Source organism: Cucurbita pepo, chromosome LG17 (assembly GCF_002806865.2).
Source record: "Cucurbita pepo subsp. pepo cultivar mu-cu-16 chromosome LG17, ASM280686v2, whole genome shotgun sequence".
Classification (NCBI taxonomy): domain Eukaryota; kingdom Viridiplantae; phylum Streptophyta; class Magnoliopsida; order Cucurbitales; family Cucurbitaceae; genus Cucurbita; species Cucurbita pepo.
Window position 1 is genome coordinate 4,299,231 of NC_036654.1, and position 16,581 is coordinate 4,315,811.

The 16,581-nt window shown below is 38.6% G+C and overlaps 3 protein-coding genes and 1 long non-coding RNA gene across 6 annotated transcripts; 3 read left to right on the forward strand and 1 right to left on the reverse strand.

Annotated features, from left to right (window-relative positions):
- The first annotated feature begins 687 nt into the window (after positions 1-687).
- Positions 688-4,087, forward strand: LOC111778529 (uncharacterized protein At1g51745). The gene is made up of 3 exons (XM_023658421.1): positions 688-895; positions 1,249-2,378; positions 2,680-4,087. The coding sequence occupies exons 1-3, from the start codon at positions 711-713 to the stop codon at positions 3,714-3,716; spliced, it is 2,352 nt and encodes a 783-aa protein (XP_023514189.1). The 5' UTR covers positions 688-710; the 3' UTR covers positions 3,717-4,087.
- Positions 4,088-5,943: 1,856 nt separating this feature from the next.
- LOC111779343 (anoctamin-like protein At1g73020) lies at positions 5,944-12,552 on the reverse strand. 3 transcript variants are annotated; one of them, XM_023659487.1, is made up of 17 exons: positions 12,276-12,552; positions 11,482-11,674; positions 10,958-11,027; positions 10,708-10,823; positions 10,212-10,338; positions 10,034-10,134; positions 9,856-9,947; positions 9,656-9,760; positions 9,281-9,550; positions 8,600-8,732; positions 8,421-8,534; positions 8,253-8,320; positions 8,011-8,141; positions 7,431-7,513; positions 7,230-7,337; positions 6,516-6,674; positions 5,944-6,352 (listed from the first exon to the last, which is right to left on the reverse strand). In XM_023659487.1, the coding sequence occupies exons 2-17, from the start codon at positions 11,653-11,655 to the stop codon at positions 6,224-6,226; spliced, it is 1,980 nt and encodes a 659-aa protein (XP_023515255.1). In that variant the 5' UTR covers positions 11,656-11,674; positions 12,276-12,552; the 3' UTR covers positions 5,944-6,223. The 3 variants fall into 3 exon arrangements, with proteins under 3 accessions (XP_023515255.1, XP_023515257.1, XP_023515256.1); XM_023659489.1 differs by lacking the exon at positions 12,276-12,552 and adding an exon at positions 12,035-12,265; XM_023659488.1 differs by lacking the exon at positions 12,276-12,552 and adding an exon at positions 11,878-11,991.
- Positions 12,553-13,679: 1,127 nt separating this feature from the next.
- Positions 13,680-14,586, forward strand: LOC111778108 (ESCRT-related protein CHMP1B). The gene has a single exon (XM_023657762.1). The coding sequence runs from the start codon at positions 13,801-13,803 to the stop codon at positions 14,410-14,412; it is 612 nt and encodes a 203-aa protein (XP_023513530.1). The 5' UTR covers positions 13,680-13,800; the 3' UTR covers positions 14,413-14,586.
- A 1,177-nt stretch (positions 14,587-15,763) lies between these two features.
- LOC111779183 lies at positions 15,764-16,464 on the forward strand. Its single transcript, XR_002812664.1, has 2 exons — positions 15,764-16,158; positions 16,256-16,464. It is a non-coding gene; the product is annotated as an uncharacterized LOC111779183 (long non-coding RNA).
- Positions 16,465-16,581: the final 117 nt, after the last annotated feature.

Genomic DNA, 16,581 nt, shown 5'->3' on the forward strand with positions numbered 1-16,581 from the left:
AAAATTGTGGGAATCCTTTCGAGTTAGATGGGGAGAAGGGTTGGAAGAAAAATGGAAAATAAAGTAGAGGAAATAAGCTATAAAGACCCTTGTTGCCCTTGATTTTATTTAACCCTTTTTTTCTCTCTCTCTCTCTCTGACCCTCTTGCCAAACAGTTTGGTTTTTGCAATAAAATTATATTCACTCGGTACCCTTTATCGCTCTTCACAGAAACCCTCTCTCTTCCCCACCAAAAGGTGCGTTTTTGATCCGAACTCCCATCTCTCTCACACCTGGCTTGAACACCCTTTACACCACATACGAGCTTCTTCAAAGAAAACCCCATAAACATAAATGGATGTCAACAGAAAAATCATATAAAAAACCGCCGAAACATTGCGCAGTAATGTTGAGAAAGACTCATAAATCTTGGAGCTCGTTGTAGATCTCTGTTTTTCCCTTGAACCCTTTTCATCCTGGTCTTAACTGCCGCTTTTTCCTTTCCCTTTGAAGCTCATTTCGGATTGTTTGTCTCTGCCGCATGCAAGTAATGCATTTCTTTTTAATCTTGTTATTCCCAGAGCTTCCTTTGTGTTAGTGCTGTGTTTATTTGTGGGTGATAGCGAGGTTTTTGACGGTTTTTATGACTGTGGATTGTGTTTCAAAATGAACAGCTGAGGGTTCATTCGAGGAATTTTCCCCTGGTCTTTGGGTTCTGGGGGTTTTGGAGATGGGGAGTTCTGGTGAGGCCAAGGGTATCGATTCATCGGTTGGAGGGTTAGTTTGGGTCCGCCGCCGAAATGGGTCGTGGTGGCCGGGCAAGATTTTGGGCCTCCATGAATTGTCGGAGAGTTGTTTGGTTTCTCCGAGATCCGGTACGCCGGTGAAACTTCTAGGTCGCGAAGACGCAAGCATGTAATTGCTTCTTGTTATTGGTTCATTTCAGTTCTGTTCTTCACTAATTTGATTCATGTTTGATTATATTATCTCCTTGTCTCTGTCGCCATTTGCCATACTGTTGCGTTTACTTGTAACCCTTCTTGTTCTGCAATATTGTGTATCATGTTTGAAATCTGTGTGGTTCTCACTTGGCTGTTCTTTGAACCAAAACGTTGACATTTGTGTCTGTCTGCTGTTATTGGTTTGTGTTTTTTTTTTCCTTGCAGTTGCCCATACCACTCTATATTTGAATGTTTGATGTCTGGTCTGGTTTTGTTTGTTTGAGGTTTTTCTTTCTTGTGACAATACTCTTACTCTTGTTGGTTTAGTGACTGGTACAATCTTGAGAAATCTAAGAGGGTGAAGGCGTTTCGATGTGGGGAATATGATGAATGCATTGAAAAGGCAAAGGCTTCTGCGGCGAACTCTTGTAAGAAGGCTGTGAAATACGCCCGGAGGGAAGATGCAATTTTACATGCTCTTGAGCTTGAGAATGCCCTTCTAGGTGAGGACCAGTTGGACTTTAGCTATAGGACTCAGAAAAGTGCGTCAGATGGCGAGCATGCCGTCTTAGCTAGTGAATCTCCTCTTGTGTCGGATTCTTGTGAAGAAGAAGAAGAAGGAGAAGAAGTAGAGGAGGAGGAAGAAGAACAAGAACAAGAACAAGAAGCCACCATGTCGGATGATGTTAGTAATTCTGAAGACACTTGTTCAAAGAAAAGTAATTCTGAAATGAGTTCTTATTCAGCCCCTGAAATTTCTCACTCAGATATTCCTTTGGAAGAGACTAATCATGCAAGTTCTTCCAAGGTGATATCTGAACATTATAGGAGGAGAACGCCGAATGATTCAGAGGATGATGGAACCGTTAAGCGTATGAGAGGACTTGAAGACTTGGGTATGGGTTCATTGGCAAATGGGAAAGCTCACTCAGGAGAGCAACCTGAAATAGTTCAACAAGAGGTTGCTTCTCCTCGTGACGTGAATGCCGGGAATTGTGTGACTAATGGAAATCCCCCAAAGATTATTCATATGTATTCATCGTCATTGAGAAGAAAAAGATCTCCGGTGCCAACTGTACAGGAATTCTTGAAAAGGAAAAATCGCCGTCGACCGTTGACAAAGGTTTTGGAGAGCACAGCAATGGTATCTGTTCCTGTGACTTGTGATCAACTTCCTAATACGTGCAGTTCGCTCGCACGGGGAACATCTGATGGTAAACCTGCCGAATTAGATATTGAGAAAAAGAGAAGTAATTCTTCGGTGACAATCAATAGTTCCGATGGCGATGGCATAGTTTCTCGTGACAATGAAGCCTCATTAAGTGCTTTGGAAGTATCTCGGATAAATTCCGAGGCAAAGGAAAATGAAGTCTCCAGTATATCGGAGCTCCCTCAAAATAACACTTCCGATAAGCTATTTGACGTGCCATTTGTTGGAGAGGAGAAAAACGCTGCTGGTATGCTCGAAGTGAACAATTATAAATTTTAGACTTTATATCTTACTATCTGTTGTTTAACTGATGAAATTAGTATCTTTAGATGATGTGCATTTCTACTCCCTGACTTTGGCATCGTTTATACAAACCATTTTATTTCCTTTGTGTACCGTTTTTCAATGAACCTTTTGCTTCATTTGACCTCGATACTATCGGTTCAGCTGATACGAATAGAGATCGCTTGTTCATTTTCAAATTGCTTATTGTCAAACCCTTCTGCAGTGCCATATATTATTACTGATCTTTGTTCTTCAAATGTCAGGTTTTTCTCCTACGAATCCCTCTTCTTCATCCGGTAGGTCTAAGGTTGGTGGCGCCTTAGGAAGGCAGTCGAGTCGAAACACTCCAGTATCTTTGGAGAATGAGGCAACGAAGGAACCCAGTTCTACGACTTCAGGTGCCGTTCGTAATGATGATATTAACCAAAAGATCGAGAGAGGTACTTCAAGGTGGCAGATAAAAGGAAAGAGGAAGTCAAGGCATTTAAGTAACTACAGAAAACAAGATTCAATAAACTCCTTGGATGTGGAAGATGCATCGGATTCTTGCTTGGCAAGTAAAGTAGATTGCAACAGCTTTGGTCGATCCCCATCGACAAATGATCGTAGCCTACTCGAGTGGGGTAAACAAATACCTAACAGGAAGCCTCATGCAAGCGAACTGAAAACTGAGGTGAACCCATTGCTCGACGACTCTCTGATACCTCAAAAGTTGCTTCCTTATCGCCCGTCCCGCTTTACTGTCCATTCTCGGTATCAGATGCCAGAATATTACGTTAGAAACTACGGAGCGAATTCATTATTATATGATGTTGAGCTTGAGGTGAAAGCAAGCTATAGGCCTCAGCATGTTCCATTGGTATCTCTGATGAGCAAATTGAATGGTAAAGCCATAGTTGGTCATCCTCTCACAGTAGAAGTTATGGAAGACGGGCACTGCGATTCGTTGTTGAGCCGAGCAGACAGTGAACCAGAAGGCGGCTATAACCGTTACGCAGTCAAGCACATGACATCTACTAGAACTCTAGCCAAACCGTCAAAACAATCACCATCCCAACCTTGTTTCTCACCGAGCAAATCGCCGAGAATGAAAAAAACGGGGCATTTATGTAAAAAGATCCGCAAACTATCGTCGCTGACTGGTAACCGACACCAAAATCAGCCGAAACGATTGGTGCAGAAGTCAAACGATCATGTCATCAGTTGCATCCCCCTTAAAGTAGTATTCAGTCGGATAAACGAAGCAGTGAGCGGTATAGGTCGACCATCACAGCATGCGTTAACAGAAGGCATCCCATGAGACGGGTTTGTTCTTTGATAGCTTTGCTTGAATTATCTGATTTAGAGTTCGTGGTATGCATACAGCAGTATTCAACATTAAGTTAGATTGATAGCATCAACTGTACAAGTTCTTTTGACATTTTGATATTATTGTAGAGAGGAAGTGGTAGGAGGAGAGGAGTAGGAAGCTTGGTTTGTGATAGGGTTGTATATAATGTAAAACTAGCGGCGGCAGAGTTGTAAAGATGGTGTTTGGAATCATCTGGTATTTGGTATTATTAGTTACTTTTTCTTAGTTCAAGAGTTAATAACTTCCAATTCCCTTTGTAATGTTTGTAAACAACATTATCACTAATTTATTCTCACTAAACTTTTAAATTTGTTCTGTGATTTTGTTACTAAGATGGGAGTAGATATTGTTGGCCTCGGATTCTTTTTATTAGGGTTGGCATTCATGAAGAATTGTTCTGATTAAGTTGAATGTTCTATGAATTTTGGATTTTTAAATGTGTAACGTATAGCTTGTTTGTGAGATCCCATGTTGATTGGAGAGGATAACAAAGTATTGCTTATAAGGGTGTGGAAAGGTTTTCTTGACAAATGCATATTAAAATCTTGAGGGGAAGCCCAAATAACGGTAGGCTTGAGTTATTATAAATGGTATTAGAGCCAGGCACGGGGCGGTGTGTAAGCGAGGATGCTGAACCTCTAAGGGGATGGATTGTGAGATCCTAAATCAGTTGGAGAGGAGAACAGAGCATTATTTGGTATTAGAGCCAAACATCGGGCGGTGTGCCTACGAGGATATTGGGCCGCAAGGGAGTGGATTGTGAGATCCCACATCGGTTTGAGAGAGGAATAAATCATTTTTTATTAGTGTGTAGAAACATCTCCCTAATAGACATGTTCTAGAAGTGTGAAGGAAAATCTGAAAAGGAAAGCCCAAAAAGGACAACATCTCACATTGTTATTAGAGTTATTCCTTGAAAGTTTCATTAACGTCCTTAAAGAAAGAAATCATTTAGTGTAAAAGAAAATAGCATTATATAAAAGATGAGAATAAATGGAAGCAAGACTTATTCAATGGTCAAACAAAAAGGCACAAATCTGAAAAGATTATAAACCATGGTGCACTAAAATAATGTCACTTTTTCATTTTGAAAAGACTAACTGAACTGAATCTAATATTGATCATAATTGGAGAGGGACTTCAGTAAGCCTTTGAAAAGGAAGATTTTGCATTGGCCCCAGAGGTTGTTCACCACAATGACTTTGGCTCATCTAAATCTGCATTGATTAGTTCAATTAATCTTCTTTTTGCATAGAAATGGTCAGAGTTGAATATTCAAACTTCCATGCTTCCAAAATGCACCTGGTTGCAGCCACAAACATCAACCACCAACCATTTTGGTAATTACTTATGACATGGCAGCAACTTCTCATATCATTCCAATAAAACATGATGAGATCACTAAAACGTACCAACAAGTTATGCAAACCCTGAGACTTCTCTAAAAAGAAACAGCATATTTTGAATGTTCTAAAGTCAATGGAAGTGCCTATACAACACGCATTTGTGCAATACCTGTTGCTTGTTCTAGTTGCTATCTCTGCTATATAAATATGACCCAAAATCAAATTATCTACAGTTTGTACCAAATCCTTGGCTGCAAACGAGCAGCAGCCAAGAAAAAAGACCATGTCTGTGAAGAAGTCTCTATCTCTAACCAAAGCTGAGGAGGCCAAGCGCTCGGCAAGGCATGATGCTGCCAGAAAGCGCAGGAGATCTTTCGATCTCTGTTTCTCGTCCCCAAAACTACAAATGGAACATGGGAAGTCTTTGAAAGAGATGGATTCGGAGAAGTTGAAGAGTGGGATCAGGAAATGGGCTAAATCCGTGGTAGCTTATGCTCGGCAAGTAAGCAATCGGTTTGGAAGCTGGCGTCGGTAAATGAACCAGATGCTGTCATGGAGTTCGATGAACTTGGCTACCATAAGAATGACTCAAATTCTCTCTTCAACAACAGGTTTGTTTTTGTGTGAGCAGAATTGTTTCGATGGTTGGGGGGATCCTGTGGCTACCATGAAGAACATGCTTGTTTGTACCGTGTCATGAAAGCTAAAGATCAAAAACAATGTACATAGTAATCTACTTTCTTTTTTCCTTCTTCGTCTGAAATAAAATGGCCCTTCAGCTTTTCTGAGGAATAAAGCAAGATTCTCTTCGAGAAATGAATGATCACGGATACAATACAAGTATAAAAGTGATTCCTTATGTGCAATGAATCATCTCATTTAATCTCTCTCTCTCTCTCTTCCACCCTTCTTAATCCATTGAAGGAGGAAAAAAATCACCCACCAGTACGTGTGAATGTTCCAAACAAGAAAACCAGCAAAAAAAACAGAGAAAAAAATGGACACCTCGTAGAATCAGACTACTATGATATTTATCTATGACTCTATATGCTCTCTATAGCAGAGGATGGAAGTAGGAAAATGTGTTTTTTTTCCAATAACTTCCACTTTCTACACAGTTTTCTTTACATAGTTTAGAGTTTTTTCTCCACCAGATATGGTTCTTAACAGTTGTTTTGAACAAATGTCCTGAACCTGTGAGGCTTTCTGCACGCGATTGGCTTTTACCCATGCAGGTTCCTGCCAATGAAAACGAAGTTTTGCCATCTTTAGAACCTTTTAGTTTCAGGGATATGGCTATGGTATAACATTTTAAGTCCTATGGGATTTCCGAAAGTTTGATTCTCTCACTTTTTTCATAGAAAAGGTGCCAAAAGGTATGAGTGGGAGAGTTAAAATTTACCTCGGGTACTAAACGAGAGAAGCCGAACTTGACGAGTAGGAGAACATGTTCCATGACTAGGATGGCTGCAAGTCCAGGTTCAATCTTCCATTTCCCTTCCTGATCATATAACCATACTAGAAGTGCGCAGTTGGTGCATATGGACATCACTATCAAAAACTGAGATTTGAAGTGGTTTGCCACTTTGTTAGACATGGATGTAATATTATTAAATCCAAGCCTTCCACCATAGGGGAAAAAGAGAAAAAAAAAAGAAGAGCCAATTCCATCGGCAGGGTAAGGCAATGGATGGATGGATGCAGAGACTTTTTAGTGCCATTCAATCAGTTTTTCCTGTATAGGGATGTTATGACAGACTCCAAATACTAGGCAGCCTATTCTATGTATGAATCAGATCAGTCATTACCATGCGCTTAAACAAATTTGAACTGAAATAACTTCAAGGACTTTGCCATATAGTTGGAAAATTAAGCTTGTTTTCTCATGATTCCTCTGTAATAAAAACATGTTAAAAACTATTTTTTCTAGTTTTCAAAACTTAGCATAGTTTTTTGAAACAAAGTGGAAAGTAGAAACAAAACAGAGAAATTTATAGGTAGAAGTAGCATTTATAAGCTTAATTTTTAAAAACCAGAAAACCAAAAACGAAATGGTTATCAAACAATACTTTCAAGATGAAGATACATAAACTGTTAAATCCAAAAACAGGAGCACCTGAAAAATGTTGAGCCAAGCACCAATTGTTGTTGCTGCACGGGGAAAGGGTCTTTTGTGCATAGCTAGCAGTTTCAGAGCATCAGTTCTTATTTCTGTGATGTTGTTCTGAATATAAAAATCAGAAGAACAATCTATGTAAATAGGAAATAAAACGGTATTGGTAAGCAAACCAAATACAATGAAAGCAAAAGATTTTACCAATGCAGCAAACGCAAATGCAAGAGGGAATGCGCAAGCAAACATCATTATCATTCCGAACTGCAATGCTAACTCCAAATAATCTGTGCATTCAGTGTTGGAGTTGTCGTTAGATTCAAAAAGGAGCAAACAATCATAGATGCCCTTGAACAAGGAACTCAAATTTATACGCATGTGTGCTCGCACACACATATACAAACAGCTTCTCAGTCTTTGACCTCTCTACTCTATAACATAAGCTTTCTTGCTTGTTTTAATAGAAATTTTCATCAAGCTCTATTAGACCAAAAGATCTTAGTTTTGTCACCATAGGAAAATCAATCAAAACTGAGCAGAAAATCTCTTGTGCAACAAGGAAAAAGCCACGAAGTCCCAAAAGCAAGATCAAGAACTACTAGAATGTAAAAAATTTTAAGTCAAGAAAGGGATCAAAGAAGGAACTCTAACTTTACTAGGTCTGCCACAGAAACAGAAATGATGCCCGGAAGTTACAAACTTCAAAGTAACTCAAAAAATGTATGTGATTAGGAAATGACATAATAATTCTACTTGTTTCAAAGATTTGTATTTAGCTTGTTACCATCAAAGAGCCCATCTTCTAGCTCAACACCAATGCTCGCAGAATAAGAAGGTTTCAGGTATTCTTTCTCTGCCCGAGAAGTGAACTGGATCCTCCCTTGAGATGATCCTTTTTCACGTCTTTTGTTGCTCCTTTACACCAGAAGGATGAGCAGGTCAAGCCCAGTTATATGAAAGAGTAAGCCTGAGCGTGCCCACAATGCAACAAGTCCAGAAATTATTGTAAAAAATGGGAGTTATTACCGGATTTTGTATTTTCTATAGCTGTACTTGAGATAGGGTACGGAATTTTCCAACAAGTTTTCCAACACCTGAATAACAATTTCCAATTCAAAGCATGTTACGGTCAGAAATAGTGAAGAGCAAAGCTCCATACTAGGTGAACGGTTAAAAAGTTGACCGTTCTTTCACCTCAGATATAAGGAGACGCTGTATTAAAACTTGGCGAAGAGTTGCAAAGTTACGGTGCAGAAGGGCATGGTAGAAGACTCCAATATAGGATTGCATAAAATAAAGTCCAAAAATCTGCAGGAAAACTCATTTAAGTGAACTAAAGCAATAAGAACGATGAACAGATAAGGCCCATTTACCTTGTAGACCAAACTATCAGCCCTTTTTTCATTGTTTTCGTAATTTTCACAGTTAATGAGCTTCATAGATATCTTAGCGCCCAACCGTGTGAAATATTGAATGGAAAAAAGGTACAAGACAGTCAACCCAAATCTGAAACCAAAATTATATATATATAAATACTGAACGGTATGTTACCTTTATACAGTTACAGAGAGAATACATACAGTACTAATTATTTCTGCCAAAAATAGACAAGTATTATGACAGTCGTTGAGATAGTTTTCTTAAGCTATGTACGTAGAAACTGTTTTAAGGTTGATGTAAAATACTGTTCGTATGAAGTTATGAACTGCTAAATGATTATTGAGAAAATGACCAATTGGAACTTTACTCCAACCCTACTGATGCAAAAACGCCGGTGGTATAATTTTAGCGTAGAAGGTATAATCAGGAATGGAGATTCTGAATGTAAAGATCGACGAAATTTTACTTGGTTTGCATCTGTAGTAAAGGGAGAAAAAAATGAGACTGTTTATGGCTTCTTTTCAAATTGATCAAATTCCTGTGCTTAAGGGAAAGGTGGAAAACTGCAATAGCTGAGCAAAAAATAATGCCCAACATCGAATGAACTGGAATGTTCGATGAGTAGATCATGAATTCAAGAGCATGCAATATTTGAAGATATCTTAAGTACTTACTTGATAACATCCGACTGAATAACCTCATAACAATGAGCATACGCCAACTCAAATGGCAACTGCAGGCATATAATGCTCAAGATGACGATTGCATCATTTCTGAATCGCCTAAGGCAGCCAAACCACTCAAATCTTTGAAACGCTTCTTTCTCTTTTGTTTTATCCATTTCCTGGTTTTTTATGAGCTCTACAGGTATTTGTAGGGAGCCACATTCCACGCCTGAAAATCTAAAACTTGAATCACCTCCAAATGCATAATTGATCTGCCATCTTTACAGCAAGAGTTGAGAGAAATGAATAAGTGAGAATCAAGGCCAAAAGAAAGATAAAAAATGAAGCGACCATAACAGCATATGCTAGCTTAGACCAAGGTACCTGGCTACAAGGGCAGAGTTTTTCCGTCTCCAGAACTGGGAAAACATGACGGCCCATACAATAATGCTTACAAAGAAAATAGGGAGGACCAGTAACCGCAAGGACCTGTATACAAGATGAGCTACGTGCTATAATTTTATGTCTTTGGAATGCTTGCACAAGTTGAAAAGAATGGATGGCCCAAATTCAAAGAAGCTCACCCAAATTCAACTAACTGCAGAATAACCCCAAGTGCAGCTGGAAATAGCAACCATCGTGTATACATTCCAAGGAATGCAAAGTAGAGTGCAACCTTCAAACATTTAATTCTCTAACATGTCAGTCAAAATGCACACCAGAATGATAAGCTGCTGTAAGATAAAATTATGGTTGAAGTACCTTTGTACCAAAATATGAATAAACCTCATCAAGAGGCTGGCCGGTGAATTCCCACCAGTTAAGTGCCCAGTTTCCAAGGAGCTTCTTCCTCCTTATTTCATCTATAAAATAGCTATCTTATTTCCTTGGAATATGCAACACAGAGAAGCAAAATTTTAGGAAGTCAAGGAAAATATACCATGTAGAGGAAATATTTGCTTAACAATTTTCTTGGATTCCAATGTACGGATTAAACTCTCCCCGACATTCCACTGAAATTCTTCTTCCTCACATTTAAGAGTTACAGCGGACTGGTTCTCATTTACCTGTAAAATGCAAGAGCTTATCTCTGGCAATGTCGAGGTACAGCCTACGCTAGGAAATGACTAACAGCTATGTGAAGGATATAACAAATAATCAGATGCCTAATCAAGGGATTAAATTAACAAAACTTACTGGGATTGTTTTCATATTCACATTTTACTGGCTGCAAAAAATATATAGTTTTTTTTTTCTTTCTTTCGAACACACAAATGAAATTATTAAACCATCAAAGCAACTTTTTCCATATGAGAATTTAATCAAAATTCCAAAACTTATGAAAATAAATTGCTAAAAAAATAATGAGATTATAGTGTAGTTAATAGAATACATGGATGGGAAAAAAACCTTGTGCCATATGAGAAGTCACTTACAATCCCATATATCAAGTGATGATAGCAACGAAATCGTTCACACCAACTGAAGAGTGAACCATCAGGCTGTCTCACAAAAGCTTTAACCTGGTCCAGTTCAAAAAGCAAATCCATACCTTGTATCCAGATAGCACATCACCAATGCAGAGAAACAAAAGCACAACCTTTTAAAACATGTTATAGAGAAAGACCAACAGAGAAAGGAGAACGAGAATCGGCCAAGGGCTTAGCTAAAGATAGTCGCGCTTACCAATATGAGTCCTCTTCTTCATTTGTAGGCGTGCAGCAGCCTTTCCTAATGTCTCCAGAGGCGCTGCCAACTAGATTTTAGAAGCGGGAGCTCGTAAAAGCACAATAAATGGAGATTGCAGATAAGCAAGGGGAAAATGAATGCTTAATATAAGCTAATGCATCCAACTAAATCTTACGAACCAATAAATATGTGTATGCATTAAAATAGTCCAAAACTTTTTCTAGCAAGCGGAAGAAAAGTGAGTTAAATGCAAGAATCCTACATTGGCAGCTAAGCACAGCTGCACAAAGTAAAAAATTCGCTAGATTATTAGCTTATAGGGACCCTTCTGTTAATACGTTTTAAGAACAGCATCTCTAATTCACGCAGATGTTAAGTGAACACATGCTAATCATAATCGTGGGAGAAACCATCCTTCCAAATCATGCTACTATCTAACAACAATGATTTAAATTAGCATCAAAAGAAATGATGTTTCTGAAATAAACTCGCGGTATATAAGACAAGTAGCAGAGGCAAACCTTCATGAACTCGTCAGTGACGCCATCAATTCTCTCAACGATAAAACCCACCTTCTGAAACGCATTTTCGAGCACCTCCAGACAGTCATAAGTGACGCATTCTTCCTCCGTTTTCCTTTTTGGAACCACCAAGCATACCTCAAAGATAGCTTGTTCCTCCGGATGAACTTTCATTTCCGCGCTCACTCGCAGTCTACACCCAAGAGCTCCAAAAGATTAATAATATAAAGCAATATGAAACAGAATATTTTATACTAGGGGAAAGGAAGAATCGATCAGAAAGACAAAAACTCTGTTAGAACTTGGAAGAACACAGTAGCCAAATGGGTCTCGATACCATTCTGGAACAAGAGGGATATTGTAAAAAGGAAATAGTTCTCTTAAATTGATCAATACCCAAAAAATCGCTAGAGTTTTGCACAAGCGGGAACAAACTTTCACTCAAATTGCTCAAATGAACGAAATATTTTCACGAAATTGGTAGGACGGATGAACATGGAAGAACAAAACAAATCTAGGCAAAAGAAAGAGAAAAAAAAAAGTGAGGACAAACCAGGTGTCTAAGCACATAACATTGCGATTCAGAGACACATGGGCGAGCATAGAATGAAACAGACACGTACTAAACCTCGATGAACACATAAACAAACAAATACTCTCTCGATCTTTCTCTCTTTTTCTATGCTTCCATCGCTTAAAACGAAAAGGGGAAACGGATTGGGGGATTCGAAGGTCAATTATGATCATCCTTCATCCCATAGCCCTTTCTACGCATTTGGATCGAAAGAGCGTACCAGAAAGACAAAATGGCTGGTTCCTGGTTAAACGTTTCTTAGTGTTTTTGCAGTCTGGAATTCAGCAAGCTCGAAATAGAGACCGCAATCCGCAATCCGCAATCCGCAACAACCGACGAAGAACCAACAACTGTCAGTTTCAGCAGATTTTGCTCCCTCTGCTATTACACATTTCTATTTCTGTTCCCAACATTCCAATCATGGACATTTCTTTCCATGATTAGACGCTAATCTTCAAATCTCCTATTCCTTCTTCTTAGCCCTCTGTTGCTTCCTTTCTTTCCCCTTCCATGGAAATCAAGCTTTTAACATTCTTATCATTTATAAACATACTATTTTTTTATTCCTCCAAGATAATTGGAGTTCAAGAGTTTTCTTTTTTTTTTTCTTTGTTTTTTTATTATATATTTTATTTTTAACTTACATTATTTTAATTAATTTATTTAGTATATATATTTATTTTGGTATTGGTAGGTTTTTTTTTTTTTAATTAGATTGAATTTTAAAAAAATATTTTTTTTATTGCATTATATTTTTAAAACTACTCTGAAAATTATATTTGACACTTGTAATCGATGTTAATAATATTTGATGATTTATGAATGTTTGGTATTTGAGCTTTATTATATTTTAGTTATTAATGTAACATGTACGGTGAATAAGTATGATTTTTTAAAATAATTAAAAAAAAAAACAATTCGACATACCAACCAACCTTAACATGTGTATGCTCCTATAAAGTAGTATTACTATTTCGATACCAACCAACCTAACCTGTGTATGCCCCTATAAATTAGTATTACTGTCTCGATACCAACCAACCTAACCTGTGTATGCTCCTATAAAGTAGTATTACTGTTTCGATACCAACCAACCTAATCTGTGTATGCTCCTATAAAGTAGTATTACTGTTTCGATACCAACCAACCTAACTCGTGTATGTTCCTATAAAGTAGTATTACTATCTTGATACCAACCAGCCTAACCTATGTATGTTCCTATAAAGTAGTATTACTATCTCGATACCAACTAACCTAACCTGTGTATGCTCCTATAAACTAGTATTACTATTTCGAGCCTTTCAAATACTTTGATTAATGAAGTAATTTTGGTTCAATTGAGCAACCGTGGTCGGAGACGAACCATGAACTATTGGATGGAGGGGATGAATAATGATGAAATGACGAATAAGTCCAAGAGGGGAGGTATTACAACTTTGGTTTGGGAATTTAGAACGGAGGGCAATTATGACATTTCACTGACGTAGACAAATATTATATACCGTTGAGCAAAGATAATTGGATCATATGTACAAAAGTCCCGTGTTTGGACCCCACGTTTTTGATTTAATCAGCGCCGTCCAATTCTTTCGCTACCAAGTCAAACGATTCTTCTTTAACCAAGTTCAACGGAATTTCATCGTTTCTCTGAAGATTTCAAATTCCCAAAATCAGGTTCTTCTGCAGCCCTAGCGGTTCGTCAATTCCCTCGTCAAATTCCACCGCATTTAGGGCATCTTTCGATCATGGGGAACACCGACAAATTGTTGAATCAAATCATGGAATTGAAGTTCACTTCGAAGTCGCTGCAGCGCCAAGCCAGGAAGTGCGAGAAGGAGGAGAAAGCCGAGAAGCTCAAGATCAAGAAGGCTATGGAGAAAGGCAACGTTGATGGAGCTCGAATTTACGCGGAGAACGCGATCCGTAAACGAACAGAACAGATGAACTATCTCCGCCTTTCTTCCCGGCTTGATGCTGTTGTGGCTCGTCTCGATACGCAGGCGAAGATGACCACGATCAATAAGTCCATGGCGTCGATCGTCAAGTCCTTGGAATCTTCTTTGACGACTGGGAATTTGCAGAAGATGTCCGAGACTATGGATCAGTTTGAGAAGCAGTTTGTGAATATGGAGGTTCAGGCAGAATTCATGGAAAATGCAATGGCTGGATCGACGTCGCTCTCGACGCCGGAAGGAGAAGTCAACAGCTTGATGCAGCAGGTGGCGGACGATTACGGTCTGGAAGTCTCCGTCGGGCTACCACAGCCGGCGTCGCATGCAGTGCCGACCAAGGAGACCGAGAAAGTTGACGAGGATGACTTATCGAGGCGCCTTGCAGAGCTTAAGGCCAGAGGTTAACAGAATGACATAAGAGTATAAAATCTTATTACTGTGTGAAACATATCAAATCTACGCATTTAGAAATTCTGAGTTCTTGGGCTTGCTATGAATATTCGAACGATGTTACTTTCATGTCTATATTCCAGTGAATTCGCTTTCAATGATAATCTGTTGTCTCTGCATTTTCTGTCCTGAGAATTTGAATATGGAGTTCGATCGAATTTTCTTTGAAGACCAATCCCAGTGATGATGGGTGCATATATTCACCTTCTTAACTGTGTAATTCCATGATTGTAACTATTTCTCTGCCAGGTGTAGGATGATGAAAGTCCCACGTCGGCTAATTTAGGGAATGATCGTGGGTTTATAATCAAAGAATACTCTCTCCATTGGTTGAGGCTTTTTTGGGCTTAGTCATGAGAGTTTATGCTCAAAGTAGACAATATCGAGAGTTGTGTCCGTTTGGGCTTAGTCATGAGAGTTTATGCTCAAAGTAGACAATATCGAGAGTTGTGTCCGTTTAACATGGTATCAGAGTCATGCCCTAAACTTAGTCGTGACAATAGATTGGTAAATCCTCAAATGTCAAACAAAGGACTCCAAAAGAATCCTCAAATGTCAAACAAAGGACTCCAAAAGAAAAGGAGTCAAGTCTCCTCGAAGGCATAGTAAAAAAATGACTAAGACTCCAAAAGAAAAAGGAGTCGAGCCTCGATTAAGGAGAGACGTACTTTGTTCGAGGGGAGGTGTTGGATGATGAAAGTTCCACGTCGGCTAATTTAGGAAATGATCATGGATTTATAATCAAAGAATACTCTCTCCATTGCTTGAGGCCTTTTGTGGGAGGCCAAAGCAAAGCCATGAGGATTTATGTTCAAAGTGGACAATATCATACCATTATGGAGAGTTATGTTCGTTTAACACGTTCCTCAGAGCTCGAGTGAACTGGCAAACCTGCAGGCTCCGTAAGTGAACGTGTTTTGACACAAACTATATTTGCTTTGATGTTGGTTTGCTGGTGCTTGTTGAGTGAAACCTTATCTTTGTTGCAGCTTTCCCCGTCCTCAGTATTGTTTCCACACTAAGCTAGAAAGAAACGCATTTTAAGATACCAACTTGATTTGTTCATTTGTTATGCATCTAGGTCTTCAGCCTCGAATTTTGTAGTTGTTATAGAGAGTAGTTATTAGTTTATTAAATTAAGGCGTTCTATTTAGGTTTTAATATACAATGTTATACTCCTAATCTTTTTTGAAATACTCACATATGCCTCAAGTGTGTTGGATGAAAGTGTCCTACATCAGTTAATTTAGGAAATGATCATGGGTTTATAATCAAAGAATACGCTTTTGGGGAAGCCCAAAGCAAAGCCATGAGAGCTAATGTTCAAAGTGGACAATATCATACCATTGTGGAGAGTCGTGTTCGTCTAACAAAGTGCACATATGTGAAGTGAATAGAAAAGCTATCAGTATAGAACTTCACTAGTCTCGTGGTATCAAATTGGTAGATTCTTACTCTTTTTTGTCTTAATCCATGAATGTTTGAACCAACTTACTAGTCTCATGGTATCAAATTGGTAAATTCTTACTCTTTTTTGTCTTGATCCATGAGTGTTCGAACCAACTTGCATGCATACATCTGACTCTACAATATTTAAGATATGAAATCTTGGGTCGATGGCCACCATGGGTTTAAACCAATTTGCTCCAAGCCTTTTACTATTATCATGTTCCTTATTGACCACTAGGTCAATCCATGGTGGTTGTTTTATCTCTTTTTGATCTCCTCTCGATGGCTTAGGTTATATTAATTGCAATGCTCATGGCATCACCCTTAGGAGATTCCTGTGCAATTGCAGGCGAATCCATCTTGTATACTCTCTGTTGGAATATTTCTGCCATAGAAGGTGCTTCCAATCTGTTGGCAACCACTCATACAAACCAGGGTTACTGCTTGTTTTCTGTCATTGATTTGTAATGGGTTTGCCTTAATTTTGTCCAAGTTAGTGGTCAGTTTCTTGTTGAGGGATCTTTATAATGTTGTTAGCTGATCAAGCATTGTTTTGTACATCTCGAGTTTCATCTGATTTTACTTGTTTGATCTTGTATTCAACTTCTATAATATGCATTTGAGAGAGAATCCTTAAATTGAGCTTCAAATTTCAATGGGGTCTCTGAAATCCTA